The sequence below is a fragment of the Cricetulus griseus genome, chromosome 5, assembly GCF_003668045.3.
Source record: "Cricetulus griseus strain 17A/GY chromosome 5, alternate assembly CriGri-PICRH-1.0, whole genome shotgun sequence".
In the NCBI taxonomy this organism is placed as follows: Eukaryota; Metazoa; Chordata; class Mammalia; order Rodentia; family Cricetidae; genus Cricetulus; species Cricetulus griseus.
In genome coordinates, this window is record NC_048598.1 from 132,913,476 (window position 1) to 132,937,474 (window position 23,999).

The 23,999-nt window shown below is 41.6% G+C and overlaps 1 protein-coding gene across 1 annotated transcript; it reads right to left on the minus strand.

Moving 5' to 3' along the window:
• Window positions 1-13,240: 13,240 nt before the first annotated feature.
• On the minus strand, window positions 13,241-22,881 carry Tmx1 (thioredoxin related transmembrane protein 1). The gene is made up of 8 exons (XM_027418197.2): window positions 22,669-22,881; window positions 20,219-20,334; window positions 19,781-19,826; window positions 18,342-18,470; window positions 16,892-16,937; window positions 16,704-16,805; window positions 16,526-16,592; window positions 13,241-14,915 (listed from the first exon to the last, which is right to left on the minus strand). The coding sequence occupies exons 1-8, from the start codon at window positions 22,818-22,820 to the stop codon at window positions 14,737-14,739; spliced, it is 837 nt and encodes a 278-aa protein (XP_027273998.1). The 5' UTR covers window positions 22,821-22,881; the 3' UTR covers window positions 13,241-14,736.
• Between the last annotated feature and the right edge of the window lie 1,118 nt (window positions 22,882-23,999).

Here is a 23,999-nt window from a genome sequence, read left to right on the forward strand (position 1 = left end):
AAAAGCAGTCTACAGTCTCAATGCAAGTTCTATAAAAAGCCAATGACATTCTTCACAGAAGTAAGAAATAAGCCTAAAACCCATGTGGAAGCTTCAAAGACTCCAAATAGAGCAGGAAGAATAATGCTGGAAAATCACAGGATCCAATATCAGATTATGTATAGACCCTTAATACCATAATAAACAAGCAGGCATGACAGGCGGCTAGAATAAGAGACCTAGAAATAAATGCACACACCTGCAGTCAGCCGTAGTAGCCTACAGCCACATGCAGCCATCTGTAGCCACCTGCAGCCATCCACGCACAGCTACCCACAGCTATCTACAGCCACCTACAGCTACCTACAGCCACCTGCAGCCAGCTACAGCTACCTACAGCCACCTGCAGCCAGCTACAGCCAGCTACCTGCAGCTGCCTATGACCACCTACAGCTACCTATAGCTATCTGTAGCCACCTACAGCTACCTATAGCTATCTACAGCCACCTGCAGCCACCTACAGCCATCTGCAGTCAGCTTCCTACAGCGGCCAACAGTCACCTGCAGCCACCTACAGCTACCTGAAGCTTCCTACAGCCATATGCAGCCAGCTACCTGCAGCTGCCTACAGCTGCCTATAGCCACCTACAGCTATCTGTAGCCACCTATAGCCACCTACAGCTACCTACAGCCACCTGCAGCCAGCTACCTGCAGCTGCCTGCAGCCAGCTACCTGCAGCTGCCTGCAGCCACCTACAGTCAACCACCTGCAATCAGCTTCCTGCAGCTGCCAACAGCCACCTGCAGCCACCTATGCTTTGACAAAAGGTCAAAAGGATACATTAAAAGAGCAGCTTCCTTTAACTAATGGTGTTGGGGAGCTGGCAATCCATCCCAGAAGAAGGAAATGAGATCTCTCACACTTGGCACAAAAATCAATTCTAAATAGATGAAAGGAATAATTTTAAGACCCATATTTCTCTCAGCATTATCACCACCCAAACCCCACCGGACTAGCTCCTAAAGCTCTGCTGGCAGCAATCTAGGAGTCCTTTAGCCTGCAGCTGCAAACTCTTCCGCATTCCTCTTAGAAACCAGTTCCAAGAGCACAGGAGCCTCATGGTCAGGTTATCACAGCAAGGACACCACTTCGCAGTGTCAATCTTCTTCAGGGTCTGCTCCTTTCTCAGAAATTCCTGACAAAAATAACTTAAGAAAGGATTTGTTTTGGTTCACAGTTTGACAGAAACACTCATAGGGAAATCGTGGCAACCGGAGCTTGAGAATCAGTCACATTGCTGGCAGAGCTAGGCAGTCAGGCAGTTAGGCACAACCAGGCAGTCAGGCATATTCAGTCAGGCACAACCAGGCACAGCCAGGCAGAGTCGGGCAGAGAGAGTCAGTCAGGCAGAGTCAGCCAGAATCAGGCACATTTAGGCATAGTCAGAGAGAGTCAGGCAGCAGAGAGATGACTGCTGATGTTCAGCTTGCTTTCTCTATTTTATTCATTCTAGGACCCTAGCTCATGGGTAGGTACCTCCCATGTTCAGGGTGGGTCTTCCCACCACTATAGAAAACTCCTCACAGACATGCTAGAGTCATGTCTCCTAGCTGATTCTAGATCCTAACAAGCTGACCATCAATATGAATCATCACAGCTATTTGCAAGTTTGAGACCCTGTCTCAAATAAACAAGGTGGGGGGAGGGGGTAGGCATGTAATGTCTCTCATACTCAAATAAATGACTCAGATAGGATTTGGAGAAAACTGGTAGTGAAATAAACAGTGGCAAATGAATTTAACTGCGTTATAGGTAAATAATATAGGCACATGAAGGAGAAGAGAGTGATCCAAAGTATTGGGCCTACCATAAAAATGCTTTAAAAAGAACTGTGCATGTGTGAATTGTGCATTTGATCTGCAGCACAGGTGTGTGCTGTTAAGCTGTCTTCTGTGAGGGCCACTGTGAGCTTTGTGTCAGTGTAGCTGGAATGGCTGAGGAAAAGACTTAAAGGGGCAGTTTTGTTTGGACCCGCAGTTTCTGAGATCTCAGTCTAGTTGCTGCTTGGCCCCACAAGCTTGGGAGAACAACAACACAGGGAAGAGAGCATGTCAACAGCTCCAAGAACTGAGATTTTAAATACTACTCTCACAATGGGGGTGGTAAAGCACACTTTTTTGTTTGTTTTCTGATACAGGGTCTCTCTGTGTAACAGTCCTGGCTGTCCTGGAACTCACTCTGTAGACCAGGCTGGCCTCGAACTCACTGAGATCCATCTGCCTCTGACTCCCAAGTGCTGGTACTAAAGTCTTGCACCACCACTGACTAGCCATGAAGTACACACTTAATGCCGGCACTTGGGAGGCAAAAGCAGACAGATCTCTGTAAGTACAAAGCTAGTCTGGTACACACAGTGAGTTCTAGGCTAGCCAGGGTTATATACTACCAAAAAACAAAAAGCATTCTCTAATGAAGAGAATCAAAGTTCATTGGAAAAAGGATTGATTCCAGCTCTAGAGCAGGACAACGTGATACCAGAAAGGAAATGTTCAAAGGAAGGAAAGAAGGAAGGCACTAACTCAGCAAAGGCTGAACACTTTGAGTAACAGCCCACATTACAATCACAGTAGATTCTGCCCATTAGCCCAAATAAATTATCATTTGAACTAATAAATGAGGAAGAAATAATAGAAGTAGATCATCATCAAGCAAATCTCTTGAATAACTGTTACAAATAACTAGCAATGAATGATAAAACTGTGGGCCAAACTATTCTGAGAAAGGAGACAGGTCACTAGTCGTGAAGCTCCCATTGATTATAAAGGGAGACAAGGCCACCTGATAGTACAGAGGTCCAATATACCAGCTCTAAGATATCAAAGGAAGCCCCCCCCCCTGTGTAAGACATTCTGAAAGTAGCTATTCCTGGACATTGCACCTGCAGAAGGGCACAAGTAGATATCTCTGGTATACTTGAAACATTAAAAAAAAAAGTCTAATCTCATTGTAATTGTGAGAAAATGGCATACAGACCCCAGAGGAGGGAGGGTCTATGAAACAACAGACAGTGACCTTGAAAAGCATTAAGGCCATGACACACAGAGAAAGACTGGAGAGTGTTCAGAATGCCAACTAAAATGTTGTAAAACCTTGGTGCTTTACTGGGGAAACTGGTAAAAATCTAAATAAGATTTGTGGGTTAATACTGTGGTATCAATGTTCATTTCCTTATCATTCTGTTGAATACATACTAATATGAGGGGAAACTGATTAAGGATATGGGGGGCTCTTTGTATTATTTTTACAAGTCTACTTTGTGAGCCTATACATATCTCAAAATAACCATAGCCTCAGGGTTGAACCTCCAAAATAGTTCCATTCTTTAGGGGATGGCCACATGGAATACCTTTTTATTATTACTTGACTGAAACCTTCAGACACTGATGTGTAAATCATGTCAGAAGAGTGCTGCAAACATCTCCAGTCAGCAGAATAATGTTTGGTTTAAAGTATCAGAAAATAAAACATAGCCCATTTGTCTCTTTGGCAGATCTGTGGAAAAATGGGAAGATTGTGTGTTTTCTATCTTCCCAGATGTAATTTCCAAGGCTGCAAGTAGTTTCCAAAGCAATTTCCAAAGGCATACTGAATGCTCAGAATTCAGCTGAATCACATTAACTTCACAGCATTTTATGGGTCATCTGTTACCCACCACAAGACATCGTTTTGGTCCACTTTTTGTAGTGCTTGAAGTGACTAGATTTAGTCAACAGGAGGCAGAAGCCAATGCATAAATGTTTCCTGGTCTTGTTTCCCAGGCAAACATATCTGAAAAAAACTGACACTATCCCATTAAAGACTGGGTAGCAGTCACCCACACAAACCAACAACTCCACAATAGGTCTTAATATTTTCCCCTGGGCCTCATTTAGCCCCTTCGGTCTCTCACGTCAGCTTAACAGGATCATTTTCAAATGACCTACTTGCTCACCCTTCTTTGTCTTAGGGGATTGTAGAGAGGGGTCATGGAGGCTCAAGTGAAGAAAAGTATACAGGCTGTCCCTAAAAGACAAGTTATAGATACAGATAAATAAATTCCAATCAGTAGGAGCACTCACTAAACCCACAAAATATCCATTACCATGTCAGTGCCTGGCTATTCTACTTCATTATCAAACTCTCCCAGAGTCTAATGTGGGACTGAGAGCATAGGCCAAGAGGGCTTTCACGGTCATGGAGAGAAAACACAGCAAGTAAATCAAGTTGAATTTTCTTTTATGCCACACAGACAAACACAGATATCAAAAGACACCTTCAGCACTGCTCCCAGCCTTGCTGTGCTCCTATAGAAACCTATCACCAGGTGTCAACAACGATGAAAAATGACATTTTGACCTAGATTCAAAAAGAGGTTTATGTGAAAGACAAGTGTTGCATTTTTTCAAAGATATTCCCCCATATAATATAGTAGATAGTGGGTTTGTTTTTTAAAAAGAGGAGCCCAAGAGAAACACACAGTAGAACCTATCACTTGTCAGGAAACGCAAACTTATTGCTCTTTGAATTTAACAAAACAGCTGCCACACTGAACTCAGCAGCCATGGCCACAATGCTTTATTTATACACAAAGCTTTGCTTCTTCTCATAGTTCCATTTTTCTTTCTTTCCTGTAGTATTGCCCAAGTGCTGGGCAAACTCTGACAATGACCTCCAAACCCCAGGTACCCAGGACTTTGGGTGGTAATGTCTGCTTGTCATCAAGAAGATTAGCTACTTCCCTGAAGGAGAGAGGAAACAGGAATTAGGAGGTTAATGTCTCGTTAGCTAGTGCCTTAGTTCTTCATTGCCCTGAAGAGATATATAGATATGAGTTGGGAATAGCCACTAAGACCATTAAGTCTGGTCTTCAAGGGACCAGGCAAAGTTCTAAGGGTAATTGGGTTGGAGGGCTCCTTCTATGATGAGTGATCCTTCCTAAGTATAGTAAACAGAGAGAGAGAGAGAGAGAGAGAGAGAGAGAGAGAGAGAGAGAGAGAGAGATTTTACTATAAAGTAAAACTCCAACAGGTTTCCTTTTATTACCTCCATCTGTAGCAAGTTTTCTTATCAGTCTATCTTTGGATTGCCAGTCCACAAATAATGACCCAGAAATTTACTTTTTTTTTAAAAGATTTTATTTATTATGTATATAGCATTCTGCTTCCATGTATATCTGCACACCAGAAGAGGGCACCAGATCTCATAACGGATGGTTGTGAGCCACCATGTGGTTGCTGGGAATTGAACCCAGGACCTCTGGAAGAGCAGTCAGTGCTCGTAACCTCTGAGCCATCTCTCCAGCCCCGACCCAGAGATTTACTATTAATTATGAAAGTTTAGGCTTTTCCCCAACTAGCTCTTATAACTTAATTGACCCACATTTTTAAATCTATGTTCTGCCACATGGCTCAGTTACCTCTTCTTAGTATGGCACATCTGACTTGCTCCAGTCTGCTGGCGAAATCGATCCTAGATTCCGCCTCCCAGTCCCCACCCCCTCTGGAAGTCCCACCTATGCTCTCCTGCCTAGCTATTGGCCATTCAGCTCTTTATTAAACCAATCAGAAGGCACCTTAGGCTAAGACACATCTTTTCAATATACACGAATAATCCTCAACATCCAGTGTTAAACACCAGAGGGTGGCATGCGTGTCTAACTTCCAGACCATAAGGCATGTTCTCTCAGCACGTCAAATCATGGTGCACATTGCTTCTATTTACTGTTTTCAGTCTCTCAAAGAGTGGGATGAAAGCTGTTAGAAATACAGTATTTCCTAAAATGTTCTCTCAAATAGTAAAACTCCACTCTAGTCAGACAGAGATTCTTGTTTACCAAGTTGTGTGTTGTACAATAAACCTGACCAAAGGCACCTGTCTTAGTTAGGGTTGCTATTGCTGTGATTAAACACCATGACCAAAAGCAAACCCTAACCCTAACCCTAAGGTTTATTTTGCTTACACTTCCAGTTTTCTGTTCATCACTGAAGGAAGTCAGGACAGGAACTCAAATAGGGGAGGAACCTGGAGGCAGGAGCTAATGCAGAGGCCACAGGAAGGGGGTTGCTGCTTACTACCTCCTTATAGCTGCTCAGCCTGCTTTCTTATAGACCCCAGGACCAACATCCCAGGGAGAGCACCACCCATAATGGGCTGGGTCCTCCCACATCAATCGCTAAATAAGAAAATGCCCTTCAGATTTGCGGACATCCCAATCTGATGGAGGCATTTCCTCAATTAAGGCTCCCTCTTTGGTGACTCTAGCTTGTGTAAGTTAACATAAAACCAGCCAGTACAGAACCCAAGGACCAAGGAAGGTTGAGTACTAGAAAATGTATGAACACAAACATATATATGTAAAACTGTATACACATTAAGGGAACCCAAGCCATACTGAGAGCCAGATCACAGATCAGAACCGTGGCTCTACTATTCTATATAAATAAACAAGGCTCACATCTTGCCAACCGAATTAAATTTTTCTTAAGCATCAATCCTCCCTCAGCAATAAAGCTAATTACAAATGTACGTTTTCCAAGATAAAAGAACAATTTTTTACTAAATTAATGAACTCCATTAATTAATTTTACCAAATTAATTGCCCTGTTTAATAAAACATATTTTTTTATCTGAGATCTTCAGAAGGCAGCTACAACTCCTCTTCTGCTCTGAGAAAAGTCACTCTCTACAGGGGTGTCCAACCTTCTTATATTGTACAACACAACACAGTCATCTACAGTGTTGGACTGCATTCACAGGTACCCTGAAACACATGTGGCTCACAGACCATAGGCTGGACACACCAACTTAGGACATTTAAGGGCTAACTTTATCAAAAGTATATACATATGTAAAACCCCCAGCATTTTATAATACTTCATATTTCATATTTGCACTAAAACAATAATTTATCAATTGGAGCTAACAGTTAATTGAGTGCAAAGCAGGAACACAAATGTTTAACTGAGTTAGTAATGTTTTCTAGTCAGAGAGACAAAATTTCAGGACACAGAAGTTAAGTTTAAACTCATTCTGTATTTGTGACATTATTGTCCTTACGCTTCAGTATACAGAGTCCCTAATGAAATGGAAGAGTGATCTTCTACAATAAGAGCTTTGTATATTCAGTGCTCACAGAATACTAAATTAAAAGGAAAGAAGCTTTTAAAAGTATGAACCCATTATATCAAAAGAATATGTCTGTTCCAGATACTCTAGTAAGAGGAAAAAGTTGAAAAACTCCTATAATAGACCCACCCAAACAATCTGGGTAATTTTTTAAAAATAGCTCTAAAATCATGAATAGACATTTGAGAATCTCTTCAGAGGCCTAGAAGCAACATCGACAGCTATCCATGGGGCCGCTGGGTGGCCTTTAGCTTACTGGAGAAAGATGTAGGGACGTGGAGTGAGAGGTCAGATGAGAATCTCACACTCACCAGTGCTAAGAGCCCCCAGCAGGAAAATGTGCCCATTTCACCTTGGCCTGTACACAATGGCAAAACTCTGCCTGTTCTTGGGAGTAGACATTCTAAGGTGAAAACTGGCTCCTAAGGATCAAGGATTTCCTACAAGAAGTAAAACAAAAGGTCTGTAAGAGAAGAAATAAAGACACAAGATGAACAAAATAGGATGTAGATAAATCTAAGCTACTACTGACTGCACAAGGCAATAACTGCAATGGTAATCTGTGAGCCATGGGGCAAGGCATAAGGAAGTATGAAATAATGGCTAAAAAGTTGACTAAAAATTCTCCATTGTTTGGATGTAAATGCCCACTATAGGCGCATGTGGGGATGGGTTGCTAGAAGTCTTTAGGGAAGTCTGGAAACTTTAGGGAGAGGTGACCTGGCTGAAACATGTTGGCCACCTGAGGTGTGCTTTTGAAGGTTATGCCTGGCACTCTGACTATTCCTTTCTCCACTTTCTATGTGCTATGGCATGAAGATGCTCCCACTGCCATACAACCGCAAACCTAAATAAATCCCTCCTCCCTTGGGTTCTGGTTGTCAGATATTTGCAACAACATAAAGTAACTAGGAATCTAAAATCCCCTATCATCTCATCTTGAAACAGAGACCCCTTTCTCTTTCAAAATATGCCCAGACCTTCACTGCAAGCTTTCACACTTGAGCTTTCACAGACACAGAACGTGAAAGAACTGAAGAACAGAGGACTCAGTGTTAAAAAGGCCATCCCATGCTATGCAATGTGACAGGGAAAATGCATCTCCCCTCTTTAATTCACAGCCACCTAATTAATACTCTTGGCAATGATTGCTTCATTGCCTGGACCAGGACACCCCTCATAAGTGACCCCATATCATAACAAAGTATTTGACAAACCCAATTAGGGAAATTCAAACAGAAAGCAGACTAGCCAGCAATGACTGGATTAGTAATAGAAATGCCTATTGGTTACCCACTGCAAGCTGGACAGGGCTTTGTTATCTTGATACATTAACACTTGTCCTGGTTCTGGTCCCCGATATCACCCAAGGTCTGTTTGATTCACCAATAGCTTTTGGAGAACAGATTATAAAACCCAATGGAAGGAGGAAAGGCAAGCTCTGATCTGGGAAATGGGGAATTCTGGGTCCTTTCTTTGTTCCCCCTCAAGTCTGTTCAGCTTGCACTACAAGAGGCTTTAGGGGTACAAGGATGGTAACAAACCACCTAGACAATGCCACTCAGGCTAGACAACTCCTCAGTCAACAGAATCCAGGCACTGAACTGGGTAAGAGCCCACCAGATTTAACAGTGGCATCTTCAAGATGCCATGTTTTCATCACTGCCACCAGTGAACAGGACTCCTCTCTCCACACCATTTCCAACATTTACTGTTAGGTTTTTTTTTATTTTATTTTATTTTATTTTTTTTATGATAACCATTTTGACTGAGATAGATGGTATCTCAAAATAGTTTTTAATTTGCATTCCCCTAATGGCTAGGGATACTGAACACCCCTTTAAATAGTTATTGGCCATTTGTGTTTCTTCCTTTGAAAAATGGCTATTTGATCCATGAGCCCATTTGTTAACTGTCAGTTTTAATTCCTTGGTGTTTAATTTCTGCAATCCTTTGTAAATTCTGGCTATCAGCCCTGTCTGAAGGGGAGCTGGTAAAGATGTTCTCCCATGCTGAGGGCTGTCTGTTGTCTCCTTTGCTGAACAGAACCTTTTATGTTGTCATCTCATCTGCTGATACTTGGGGCTAGTTCCTGTGCTGTTGTAGGTCTATTCAGAAAGTTCTTGCCTTCCCTAATGTCTCAACTAGACTGTCTATGTTTTCTGGAAGTTTCAGCATTCCAGATTTTAAACTAAGATCTCTGATCCATTTTGAACTGATCTTTGTATAAGGCGAAATAATCTAATTTTAGTCTTCACAGGTGGATATTCAGTTTTGCCAGCACCATTTGTTGAATAGGCTATCTTTTTCCCAGTGTATGTCTTAGCCTCTTTTGTCAAAAATAAATTGGACAGTAACAAGTCATAAAAGTAGATGATTTATATGGTCATGGTGATGAATGCCTGCAATTCCAGCACTGGGGAGGTGGAGGCAGGATTACCAGGTCTAGATCAGCCTGGGCTATATGCCACCCTGCCTCAAACAAGAGAAAACAAAAACTGAGGTGATGCCATTAACAACTCTATGGTTGGTGTTGCAGACTCACCCTACAGTGCTGTCGTCTGCTGGGGATTACCTTGAATTCCTGTCTTACGGCTTCGAAGACCACAGATTCTTATCAGGAGCCATCTCCAGATGTTTGTCTGTTACAGGGGATCAGACAGTTGTCCTCAAGTTAATTGCAATTCTTGTGTGAGCGTGCCATTAAACAGATGCTCCTACTAGAAGAATGGGGAAACCTAACGTTACACCAGAAACAACAATCAGGGGACCCTGACATATCACAGCAGTGAGAGTGGGGATGGATCATATGACCAGCAGTGAAGCCAAAGAACCACAGTAAGGGTTGAATAATGGTATCATCTATAATCAGAACTCTGACACCAAATGGGGGAGTGGAGGGGGTCTATACCATACATTTGCTTTTCTGTGACCTCAAACCTGAAATCCTACCACTTAATTCTAACACTATTGACACAGAGTCAATGCACACTCCATAAGCTAATGCCATAGACTTCCTCCTACCACTTCAGGATGCCAATCACAAGTCCAAGCCTCCCAACCTTGCAACAGCTACAAAAACAGTTTGGATACTTGTTAGAAAGCTTACAGAACTCGGGGAAATGGTTCATTTACTATTGCTGTTTTATTCTAAAAGATTCAATTCATGAATAGTCAAAAGGAAGAGAATTACAGAAGGTACTTGGGAAGGGAAGCAGTCTCCATGCCTTCTGAGCACATTGTACCCCATCCCATCAGCTCCATGTACTCACTACCCCAAGGCTTGTTTAGGGTTTTAGCAGCGGTTCTGCTCCCGAGGGATCCTGGACTAACTCACTGGCCAAAGTGTACATGGCTTCAATCTTCAGCTCCTTTCCCCACTGAATGGTAAAGGAGGAGTTTCTATCTTCTAATCATGTGCTATGCTGCTCTAGAAATCAGCCCGTATCCTAGCAGGGGTTGTTTTCAGCCTTCGTCTCTCAATACACACCCTCACACTTGCCACTCACTCCCAGTGATCCAAAGAGCCTAGAAGTTCTTGTATCAGAATGTAGGAAAAGGCCAAATATTTTAACAAAGGACTTTGCTATTGAGGTATTTTCATTATTAATGGCATGTTGTTTCAAATAAATACAAAACCTGCCACACACATACACTCAACCATGTATACTTAGAAGGACATTCAACTAAAAATTTTACCTTAAGAATTATATGATCTCGGGGCAGTGGTTAAGAACACTCCTCCAGGGGCGGCACTTCGAATCCCAGTACCAATATGGTGGCTCACAAACCTCCTCTTTGGGCCTCTGCGGGCAACAAGCACACATCTGGTGCATAGACATGCAAGCAGGGAGAACACCCATACACGTTAAAACAATTTTATAAAACAATTATGCCTTGGGGCTGTGGAGCGGGCGCAGCCACTAAATCGCTCTCACGCATGCGTGAAACCTGGAGGTCCGCACCCCAGAAGCCACAGAAATACTGGGTAGTACAGTGGCTTCTGAAATCCCAGCCTCGCAAGGCAGACCCAGGGTCCTCAGTGCGCCTGCGCATTCATATCCGCAGCTCCGGGTTCCATTGAGAGCCTGCCACAATGAATACGGTTAGTGTATGGCGGGTGACTTGAGAGCCTCGGCGCACATACACACACACGCCCGTGCATCCACATACGAAAATGATTTGGAAGAACAAGTGTTTATACAGAACAGAAAATGGACTTCAGCGCGCCCTGAGCGAGCAGCCAATTGGCAGCCAGGCCTGTTACCATGACACCCGGGATGGGGCACTCAAGTCCCCGCCCACAGCACAATAAGGTGAACATGCAGTGTGCAGAGAAGCAAGCCCCAATTCCTGAGGGGTCCTCCTTACCAGGGACAGCCTAAAAAGGGTGACAGGCAAGAGAACAAGGGAAGTCAGGACGAGACTCAAGGTGAATAAATGCCTCACCATCCGCAAGAGGCAAAAAACTAAACCACAAGATGGCACACAACAGTGGATTTGCGCGCTCTCCAGGCCTGAGCAGAGCCAGGCTGAGTAAATGGAAGCTATTTTACCAGGATCCTGCATAGTCATCAAGTGCGAAATTCAACAATATGAAGATTGGCACCAAAGACCTTAAGTGCTTGCATTTTGCCCCGAAACCGCTCGGTTAGCTTCCTCTGTAGCATCTGAGGCATGGGATTTTTTTTTTTAACCCAAGAAACCTTCGTGTCAAGGCAGCTTTCTTAAAACAGCCTGTTTTTTCTCAGTACACCTTTTATGTTTTTATATTTTGTTATCTGATAATGTTGAGATTTTAAAGGACTTCAAGATTTTTGACACTTCATTATTTCTCGTTGTGTGTACATGAGCACTGGCCCAGGGAGAACAGTGGCGCTACATTCTCTGGAGCTGGAGTTAAAGGCAGTTGTGAGTGGAAACATGCCTATGTTGGTCCTCGGCAAGGCTCTTAACCACTGAGCCACCTCTCCATGTCATAGACTTCATTTTTAATTGGTAGAAGTTAACATGATTAAAAGAAAAAGGTTAACTGACAAGAAAAACTACCTTTGAAAGCACCATTTACTGCCAACTGCAACACCAAATTTATGGTGGCATTTGCTGCTATGGAGAAGTTTAGATTAGAAAACAACAACAACAAAAACAAAAAACAAATAACCCAAAACCAAAAAGCATGTGTTGCTCAATTTTCAGTTCTTCATGACAAAAAGGACACAACTAAATCAGAACATCCTACCTACTTCTATTGCAACCCCAAAACTGTTCTCTTGGAAGATGCTTGCTTATGCTACACACTAGTCACACGTCTAAACTGATACAAGAAAAACCCTAGCAAAGCTCCAACAGGTATGCTGTGTACCGGCAGGCAGCTGTTAGATAAACCCAAGCGCCTTTTTTTCCAGTCATCATTAAACAGAATATGGCAGAACACTGTATGTTCCAGTAGAGACCAATTTTACAGCATTTTGGTAGAGATACAGATGGTGATGGGCCAGAATTCTCCTAGATTATCTGCACAACAATATTCATTTTAGAACCATTCATAAATTAACCCATGTAGTTCTGTACACTGGTGGTATCAAACCAAAATTCTTCAGATGTCTACTGTGATAATCTTAGAGATTGCTTGGATATGCTTATGAGAACACCAACACCTTAATTCAGTATTTTAATTTTGTATAATAAAGCATTTTCTAATTAAAAACCTGACAAGGTCAAAGAAACAAGAGAAACACTAAAGACAAGCAATGTTTGATTATAGAGTATTATTCTCCTGAAGTGATTCAGAAAAGAACCTTCTGGGTCCACACGGAGTAACATGTCTATCCAACCTGGAGCACAGCTGAGTGGCAAGCGGTTAAGCACACTTTTCAAACATGAGCCTAGCAATCACTAATCACTGCTGGGTGAGAGACTGAGCTCAGCTGGTGGAGTGCTTGCCTGGCGTGTAAGAGGGCACTGGAAATAGTGCACTTCTGTAACCCTACTACCTGGCCAGTAGGGGCAGGAGGATCGTTTGTTCTGCCACTCCTGGCCGGCACGGGACATGAGACTGTCTCCAAAGAAATCAAAAGAAATCATACTTCTCTCCAACATTATTGAAGTGCTTAGAAACATTTATTTTGTGCTTAGAATGTTTTTCTAAGCCACCACAAACTACATATCCAAATGACAGCAGAACACTTAATTTTATAAAGGAGAGGCCTAAAAGGAAGCTGTTGCACATCACAACATGGCAAGTCTAAGGAATTCACAGAGCACGTAAGGAGAGGGAGCGCCATAGAAACAAACCACTATTCCATAAAGGCTGGGTGACTCATTCTGAGAGTCATGTGGTCTGCTTTCCCCTTCTGGACATCAAGACCGCCCCCCATAATACCCTTCCCTTGCTGTAAGATGAAGTTGATGGAGTCCATTTTGCTGATTTCCATTTGTGAGATGCACAGTACTAGCAGACAAGAACAATACAATACAAAATTTGTCTTTAAAACATAACAATGTTACAATTTTCAAACACAAAGCAATATACTGACTATAAAATCCATCAAGAACCTGTAAAGGACAGATATGGTAAAAACACATAGTAGGAGATATTTCTCAAATAGAATACAGACTTCATTTTACATCAAATTAAGCTTTGAATTTCCAAAATATAAAATACTAAAGCTTTTCCACATCAAATTTTAAAAATCAGCAAATTTCACCTTCACATTAAAAAGAGAAAAGCAAAGAAAACTTCAAGACCATTCAACAATAATAATTTAAAATCTGGAATGTATAGCCAAATTTGTCCATTTTCAAGTAAACATTTCATTTTGATGATTCCCTCAGTAAATGTCAACATAAAACAATAGAAAAGTACTGTCTACCCACAGTAAACACAACAGTGATACTGTTAATTTCATTCAACTTAAAAATACAACCCATGGCAAATTAAAAAAAAAAAAAATCATATAGTGAACAAGAGACCAAAGCAGGCCACCAACCTTAGGAATTAAGACAATGCCACAAACTTATAAAAACTTCTGAAGTGAGCAGCATATCCTAGATGTAATATGTAGAAATGAAAGCTATAAAGAAGGTAGTTCTGGTAGCTGTATAGTCCAAAACCTATGAGGAAGTTGTGGACTCTACCTAAGCACAGCCTTATCAATGAAGTACACATCTTGAAACAATGGGCAACGTTCCCAGTTATGGGAAATATGTTCCTTTTTTCACACAGTGAAACTGAGAAAAATGATGTGAAATGAGAAATCTTTCTCTCTAAAGTAATTTTCTTAAATACCCCAGTAATGCAAATCTTGGGAAAGGCAGTTTTGAATCTCACATGAAACAGATCATTAAATATAAACACAAATCTTACTGCTTGGCACCAGGATCTTCTAAAGTTAAACAACTTTAAAACATCATAATATTCTTTAATCATATTTCAAACTGTTACACCTAACTGCTTTATTTTCTGAATGAACTGTCCAACCTAACGACAATCTAGACTGTATGTACAAGCAAATCACAGTTCACTTTAAAACAGAGAAATGATAGCAATCTTCTGTTTTGTCAAAATCATAATATTAAGACATCTGTAAAAATTAGGAATTATCTGTAGCCAATGACGGGCCCACACAGCGCTGTCTTATGCCACTCAGAGGAGTGTCTTTGCTTGCTCCCTCTTTATTTTCTGTATCCTCTTCTGAAACATCTTCTTCATCAGCCTCTTGTTCCTCCTCCACTTTTTTCAGAGGTTGCGAAAATTCTGGTGAGGGTTTTTCTTAAAGATCAGAAATGTGCTTTTGTTAATGTACTAAATTTGCTTTAGAATAAAATCAAGATACAAGGATTCATAAGCCATGTTTAGATTCCCAAAAAGAATAAAGCAAATATTATAAAAAGATTAATTTACCAAATTAATTCTAATTACCTATGTGTTCATAAACTAACCCAAAATTAATGAATCAATGTCAATGCAATGAACATAAAGGCTGTGATAAAATATACTGCATTAAACAGCCCATCTTACAACAACCTGATATTAATTTTTTGGTCTGTAAATATACAAAAACTTCAGCATTGTCCTTTTTCGGCTCCCAAGGAAACAAAAATCACATATTTATAAAAGCTGCACTCTTGTCCAGATATTTTCTCAAAACTGGGATTCCCTTTCCCCATCTTCACCTATGTAATTTACTGAGGCATAATTACAAACAATAAAATGTAGAAATCTCACACGCCCATGTCTACTTTTAGAGGGTTAGACGCTGATTAAGTTCAAAGTACACTGTGTTATAGAGACAGATATGGAAGCTAGAGCTGGGTCAAAGAGTTTCACTGTATTCAGTGACCTCAGACTGCTACAATCATGGGCAACTCACCATTACAGGGACAGGTTAACAAACACAGCAAGCTATGGGAAAAAACTCAGTGCTGACACCTGGCATACTTCTTCATGCGTGGTACTGCACCTTGTCCTATACCATGCCCATGGGACTCATAACAGCAGTCCTCTACCCAGAATGACTCTGTCCCCTCAAAGAATGGCAATGCTGGAAACATCTTTTGGGAATCACACCTGATGGGGACAGTCGTACTTAAAACAAGTGAAATACTGCTGGCTGTCCAGCATTATACAACTTTGTAGATATAAAAGACAGTCCATCACAAGCAAAATTATGTGTCTAAAATAGAGCAAGTGTCAAGAAGCAAGCTTTATACAGTGGAATGAACCAGGATTTCTTCAGCTCTAGCATTATAAGCCATGGCCTTCTATGTTTAACTTACACTAACTGGGAAGAATTCAGCACAGAGCAAGTAAAGTGAACTGAACAACTCAGACTTTGTTATTTAAAAGTATGTGGCAGGAAATTACGTAAGTAGGAAACAATAAATGTTTCTAATTATGTAAAATAATTTTGTAGCATAGGCCACCACCAATACCAATTAACCCTTAAACAGTTTTTCCTACTATTGTACGGGGGGGGGGGGGGGATTAGCTAGATACAAAGAAATCTTCAAATGGATCCCTAATAGATGATGTCAAAAATGGGAATTTTTCAAATAAACTGATTAGACCACTGTTATGAAGTATCTGCAAGCTACATGAATATTAGCATTCTCTAGATTATAGCAACGTAAGATCGAGAGCTATCATTTTACACGAAATATGAATTTCTCACCTTCCTTTATGCAAACACAGCTGACGGGTCACCATTACACATTTAATAGCTAGGCTGAGATCAGCCTGTGACTGCATTTACGGAAATAAAAAACACTGAGTGGTTAGGTTATGTAGTGTGTGCAGCTCAATGTGTGCTTGTCTAGCATGCATGCAGCCAGGAGAGTCCAGCCCCAGCACTGCACATGCAGGTGCACACACCAACTTACTTGGAGGCTGTTGCTGTGGTTTGCGCCTTTTTGAAGGACAAAAGCAATCTGCCACAAATATCATAAACTGCAAAAAAAAAGCAGAAATCTAAATGTACGACATGCAATACAACTAGTATTAACAATACTATCATGTTTTCAAGTATTTTTCTTAGTACTCTAGAAATGGAGTACTTACAAGTCCCAACATCAGTCCTGAAAGCACAGTTGCGAACGCAAAAACCAAGTATGAGCCCCACGCTGGTAAGCCAAGGTCGTGAACGAAATAGCTGTGGCTAGTCTGAAATAAAGAAAAGTAAGCTAAAATCATGTTAAGTTAAAAACAAGGGTTACAAATGGTTAAGACAGAAAAAGCTTAATCCATACCCTGATGTATACAGAGAGCTGAAAAAGCGCTGACATAGTAGTCATCCTAAAAGACAGAGGATTGAAAAATTGAACAAAGACATACAGCTTTGCTTATGTCTATCTATACATGGTATCTCCTACTCTCAGACTTTCTTGCTGGTATTAGTCAATCAAGAGCCTTTAGTAAGATTAAATAACACAAGACATAAACACAAGCCATCATGTAAAGTAAAAACAACTACTTTCACATTGTTAAGTGCAGGTGGTTTGGATGAGCTGGGTTTTTGTTTGAAACTTGAATAATAAAAAAAGTGTTTGTTGAGTTTATAGCTGCCTAGGGATTCTTCACACAAAAGCTTCTAATTTAGCTCCATCTGACCCAACTGCCAAGCTACCAAACTGGTGAGTAGCCTGGCTGATTGGTAGTGGCCCCTTTACTAGTAAAAGGATAGCCTGAAGATTCAAGAGAAATTAACAGCAACCAGATTCCTCTACTAGAGAGGTGGTAAGTGAATCATGAGATTCTCAAGTTGCTTCTTAAGTTCAACACAGAAAAGCACTCTCATGTTGCTTGTGTTTTTTAAAAAGTCAAGTAGGTGTGATGGTTCACACTTGTAATCCTAGCACCTGGGAGGCAGGGGCAGGAGAATCAAGTTGGAGGCCAGCCTGGGCTATACAGCAAGACCTAGTCCAAAACTAAAGTGGAACTAAACTGTAAAGCCTCACTGTAGTCTGCACTAATTAATCTGCAACAGGACTTACAGGTTCTGTAACCAACCTGGGCATGGCTGCCCAGTGGGCAAGTTCTGATGGCTGAAGGATGATTAGAGATACAAAAGGGAAGGATGCACTTCTCCTTCCAAACAGCACAGGGCTGATTTCTTCCCCTATTCCCAGAATCCACTTACAGTTCCTATCCCAAATCCCCATCTTCTGATGGAAAGTGTGGGGAAGGATAGGAGTAATTTAGTCACACCAAGATGGGGCCATGATAGACTCAGCAAAGCCCACACTGCCAAGTCTCCCTGGTGTTGCAAGAAACATGCTTGCCATTTTCATCTTAACTGCTATGGCGAATGTACCTAAATCCTAGCAATGTCTAAGCTCACATCATTATTCATTGATTAGACACATTATTCGTACACATTATCAGGTATAGCCACCCAGCCACTTCACATTAACAATGAAGTACGTGTCTGAGCACTCTGGTTCCCATTAATATTATGATCAAGCTATAGCCTTACCCATTAAGCTATTCAGTTTCTAAAGGATAGACACAACCAAATCAAAGCTGAAATACTCTGAAGGGGCATTCAATGTGATCCTCCTACAAAATACCTAATCTCAGCTCACAAGCTCATAGTAAACATATAACTGAATAAACCATAAGAGGGTTTATCCATGCTTTACTCACACAGAATATAATTATCTGCAATTACTTGTGAAATAAGGAAGTCCTCATACTTACAGAACAGAACTTGGGCCAAACCATGACGAGACAGGTTCAACATTCTTCCATTCCTTCTCACTTACGAAGTTTATGAAGTCCTTCTTAGTCCTTGGGCCCAGGTAACGCCTAAACTCACCATCTTTACAACTAAAGACCAGAACTAAGTATTAACTGGCAGCGAGAAATAACTGTTTTACCCTTTCTTCATTTTGAAGGTTAGTCAATCCTAACCTTCAAAAACACTTGCAAAACACCAAAACATTTACATACTGATGGCATCATAGCCCCAAACACAGAAAAACTAAGATTTTTTTAAGATTTTAAGATTTTATTCTTTCAAATAAAAAAATCATGAAATACTGTAAGCAGAAAACCCCCTTTAAGCCTTATATATAATACGTTTGTTAAAGGAATTACTATAGGAAGTTACTAGAATAGTGTTTGATGTACAAGGTCAAGTTTTTTAAACTTTACATTACAGTTCTGAGGTGGTTCAGTTGCCATAGGCATCTGGTACAGCAGTTGTGATGGGTCAAGTCTGTGCCCTTTCCTCCATCCACCCTCACACTCTCAACCTCTAGCATTCTGTAACTCGAGAGTCCTCTCAGCTCCCACCTTACATCACGGTACAAAGACCTTTCATCTCTAATTTTATTAATTTGGATCTTCTGTCTCTCAGTTAATGTGGCTAAGAGTCATCAATCTAATTGATTTTTATATATAAAATAGGGATGAGGATTTTTTTTTAAGTTAAAAAAAAGATTGGGGAAAAAAGGGAAGATTTAGAATGTTAATATAACTTTAAATGAAGAAAAGAAATTTAGCCACCAGCTAATCACACTGAGGTACAGGTCAAGTAAACAGATTTGACATTGCCTCTCTGCAGGTTAGTTTGGGAAATAAAGTCAAAGTGGCAGAGCCAAGACTAGTTCATTCTAACTCACACAACCACTTCGTGTTTGCCCCGCCAAACGGTTTGCTTTAACAGACCATGTTCCTCCTGTTTGAGATGACTCAGAAAAGAATACTTACCCTGCATTCTTGAAAATTCTACTGCCAGTTTTTAATTTAATCCCCATGTTCTCCAGGAACTACTCTGGCCAACTGTGGCTTCTCTCTATCACCCAGTTTCCTATATACTTCCTACAGGACTCACTACAACTCTGGGCTCAGTTACTGGCTACATTGAAGAGGACCGACCACGCCATTTCATGAGAATATCACTTTCCCAAGCAATTACAAATCTCTAAGAACAGGGAGTGTTTTAGGTATCCGTTATTTACTGCCTGTCTATAAGACTTAGGGCACCATTAAAACCAAATAGAGCTCTCTGAAGTCCTTGCTGAATATAATGAGATTACTTCAGCTCGTCACATATAACCCAAGTCAGAGGCCTACTGCTCTCACCACACTAAGGATGTACTCCTCTCCATGATCAAAAGCCTCCAAATACTTACTGATAAATGGAAGGAAGTGCAGTTATGATAAACCGTCCACTCAGTCCTACAAATGACACAGAACACACAACAGATTCTTGTTACTGACAGCTGCTTACTGAAGAGTTGATTCTAAATTATTTAAATGCTAATAAGAACAAGAAAACACCTGAAGGTGAGCTTTGTAATCAACAATGAAAATATTAATTGTTACAGCAACTTCAAAAACTTAAAGGTTTGTGAAGCCTGAATACTGGTTATTTGTGAACAGTTAAGTAACTGAGGAATTATTTGTACCCAGTGTGACTGACTAGCTGTGACCAGCCAAGGAAAAAAACCATCTTAAGGTCTCAAACCAAAATGCACCTGTCATTCAAGAACAAAGGTAGAATGGGAAATGTTATCACACTATGAATACTCTGACAGACAAAGAAACAGCACTAGCCAGACTTATAGTACCTGTCTGCTCTGTGACATCCACTTTTGCAACTTTAACCTCAAGATCTTCTCCCCATTCAGCAAAACTCTCCCATTCTGGCTGAAGGTTCTGACAAGCTGGGCACCAGGGAGCGTAACTGTAAGATATGGTCAAAGATTGAAAAGTTAAGTACTTTAATGACATAACTGTGAAGAACACTGAAGCATAATTTTTGAACAATGTTTGTACCTATAACACAGAAAATGATCCATGTGGGTGGCTCATCCCAACCAGAAAGTTCAAGGCTTTTTTTTTTCAGGTCACTAAGTTCAGTAATTTTACAAACAGGGAGTACCTGGGCGGTGCAAATTGCAACCAGGTACACAACTGACGGGGAAGGATTACCCCCAGGAAGGCAGATTATTCATAATAAACTAAGCTAGAGACTTTCGGTTCTTATGTACAAATATTACTTCAAAACCAACCCTCACACAAACACTAAGCATGGCAGACAAAAGTCTACTGGCCAGAAACATGTCAGCCTGAGTCCAAAGACCCTGAGCTTACAAAGACAATGGCCAAGGGCACCCTGATCACTTCTCTGAAACTCATTATCTTTCCAGGTGCAACTTTTTCCTCAGGATTTTATTTTCCACTTTACTGCACTTTGTAATCTGCTTCATCTTATAGACCTAGGAAAAAAGAAGCCTATACCTAGTGAAACACTTCTGTAATTTCACAAACTGTTTTAGGAAAATCAATCTTCTAAGACAGGCATATAAAACAAGACAAACCAGTTAGTGTTACATACAAAAGCCAAACTCTAACAGTAAAATTACAATGAAAGCATCTCTATAATAAAGCTGAAAACAATTCACTATTAAACATAGACAGTTATGACCACTGCCTGGATCCTTCTTTTTAAATGTGTTGTTTCTTAATGCTTTTAAAGAGCTTCTTTAAATCCCCAACTTTTAGGCAAGGAGAAAGGGAAGCACTACATACTATAATTTCAGATTACTGTTTTATCTTATATTCAATATTATGCTAGTTTTGTTCCCCGTCATACCTCTTCTGGATATTATATTTGCAGTGTGACAAAACATTTATAGGTAATATTTGAGTATATATTTTATATATAAATTTTTAATTACTGCTTTAACACTAAACAGCTTATGGGCACAATCTAGGTTATTCATGACAATGACTCAAAACAACCACCACTAGTCATAGTTCCTCTTCTGAAAATTCACTTCAATGAGGAACAGACTGTCAGTCCACCGAACGTTTTCCCTATCTTACTCTGCACAAAAAACGTTTTAGAGGTCCTTTTGTTCTATGACTCAGGTGCTACTGATCTACCGAGGGTATCCACTTCTACCTTTTTCTTCTTTTTTACACCTTTTTCTTAACGAGAAGCCCTAAATATAATCACAATATAAGAATTCACCAGAATCTTGCTAAAGGGTTGCTCACAACAGTGCCTGCATATTTACTCGAGGTCTAACAAAGCCACCACTACAGCAACATCTGAACAGACCAATCTGTTTCTTCTGTAAAAGGGATGGGGGAGAGTAACTGCTTTACGGAATATGCAGATTAATTACAAAAACGTATGTAGTGCCAGGTAAATAGTTCATATTCAATAATGGTGCTTTTGCCAGTATCAACAATGTCATCTATCAATTAACCATACCATCAATTTATCATCTAAAACAAAGGCCAAAGGCAGCTTATATCCTACAGCAGCAGAACAGGCATTATTGAAACAGAATCATCACACGAGACACGTGATTTTGTTCGAATAATAAACGAACTGACCTATTATTAATCACACTAGAGCACACGCAATATCACTTTACAAAGGCCTACAAGTCAGAATTCAAGCCAGTTTCTAAACTGCAAAAGCGCACGCCCAAAAGAAAAAAGGAAATTCAGACCAAAAAGGAGGGGCGGGGGAGGAAATCAAGATTTTTAAAATAAATTTCAATTTATTCTGCATTTACAATAACAACAACAACAACAACAAAACACTAACCCACCCACAAAATACAAAATTAAAGAGCTCCAAATTCAAACATTACAACGATTTCCTAATGACAGCTTTAAAGCGAGGTTTTGTTCAATATCACCTTCTGTTAAATTTGGAGATTTAAATTCTAACGTCTATAAAAGATCACTGAAATAGTCTACGGAACTAGTCAAGGCGTGCGCCCCACCCACTCCCACCCTCAAACCCGCTAGGCTGTTCCAGAGAATTCGATGTGGCACGTAATCCTTTAATCGCACCATTTCCTAGCAACCACGAAGCTCGGGTGCATGCTCAGACAGACAACTAATATTCCCGGGTATGAAGCTGGAGCTGGGGGGCCGCAAAGGCTGGGACTCGGAGCCCTGCCCGAAGAAGATGGGCTAGTCAGGTGCACAGCTCGAGGGAGGGGGGCGGCCGAGGCCACAGCACCAGACAGCCAGACAACCGCCTCGCACTTACAATTCTATCATCCACTCTCCTTCCAGCAACGAGGTCCAGTTCTCATCGGTGAGGACGCGCACGTTGCTCCGCCGCCCGTGGGCCCCGGGGACCGCCCAGAGCAACAGGACCAGGGCTGCCAGGGGAACCAGGAGACGCCCCAAGTGCGCCATGTCAGCCGCTCGCACAGCCTCCGCGAGCGCGCGCGCCCGTCCGCCCTCCCGCCAGCGCCAGCCCCACCTCCCCCGCCGCAGCTCCACTTCCGCTCTGGCGGCCGCTCCGCTCATGCGCACAAGGAGCCTGCGAGAAGCGCGAGCCCTCCCCAGCAACTCAGTGCGCATGATCGGGCCCCGATCTCGGCGGGAGGTGGCGGAGGAAGAGGGAAGTGCGTCTGTGCCAGTGCGCAGGGCTAAAGCGGCGACTGCGGCGCGGGCGGAGGAGGGGTCGGGGTGGTGTTCTGGGGAAGAATGGCCACCCCTGGCTGCGAGGGTCGCCGTGACTGTTTTCTCTGCAGCTTCCCCTTTCGATGTGTACACACGTGTCTCACCAGATAGGACGCACGTAGGCCGTCCTGCTCCTGCAGTGCTTCGGAGGCCCCACTACGCCTTGTACTAGTCAGTTTCGGGGTGAGGCGGAGGTGGCTCTTTAGAAGAAAGGTAGGGCGTTCCCGGAAGAAGCCAAGATGGCTGCAGCAGCTCCAGGTTCCTGGCGTGGAGTGGGGTGGATGGTTCTAGGCAGCAGCTGCTTGCCGTCCACCGTGGCAATATTTTAAGCAACGCAGCTTCACTGTGGTAGTGTGACTGGACCATCCATCTCAGGTTAGGTTTGTTCCTCTGAGGACATGTTTTTGTTTTTCTGACGTCGATTTAATTAGGTGTAGGGCAAGGACCTCCATGGCCGCAGTGTGCTACTTGCCATGAAAGCTCTGAATGAAACGCTGTTCAGTTCGAGATAATCAAACCAAATCAGCCCTGCTAACTTAGGAACCACCTGTTGGGTTGGCCCGAAATCCATCTTTTCCTTATTTTGTTAGGGTACTGACATAGACCATTTGCCTTTTTTCTGGAGTCCATAGTGCTCATTTAAAAAAATAATAATAATAATATAAATTCACACGTCGTACCATTTCCACTTCATATACAGCAGTTTCTTAGTATTTTCACAGATGTGTATCCATCACCACAGCAAATTTAGAGCACCGTCACCACTCTGAAAAGAAACCCCATAACCAGCCTTTTCTGCCTATCCACCCTCTTCTTACCCTGACCCCAGGCAAACCTCACCTACTTTCTTTCTTGGCAGCTTTACAAATTGAATCTCTCATCTCATTTGAGCCATGCATTATGTTGTCT

Coding starts and splice junctions, on each gene's coding strand:
- Tmx1 (XM_027418197.2), bottom strand. CDS start 22,820: ATGGCGCACTTGGGGCGTCTCCTGGTTCCCCTGGCAGCCCTGGTCCTG. Junction 20,335..22,668: donor GGAGAGTGGATGATAGAATT/GTAAGTGCGAGG, acceptor CATATCTTACAG/TTACGCTCCCTGGTGCCCAG. Junction 18,471..19,780: donor GCACTTCCTTCCATTTATCA/GTAAGTATTTGG, acceptor TCTGGTCTTTAG/TTGTAAAGATGGTGAGTTTA.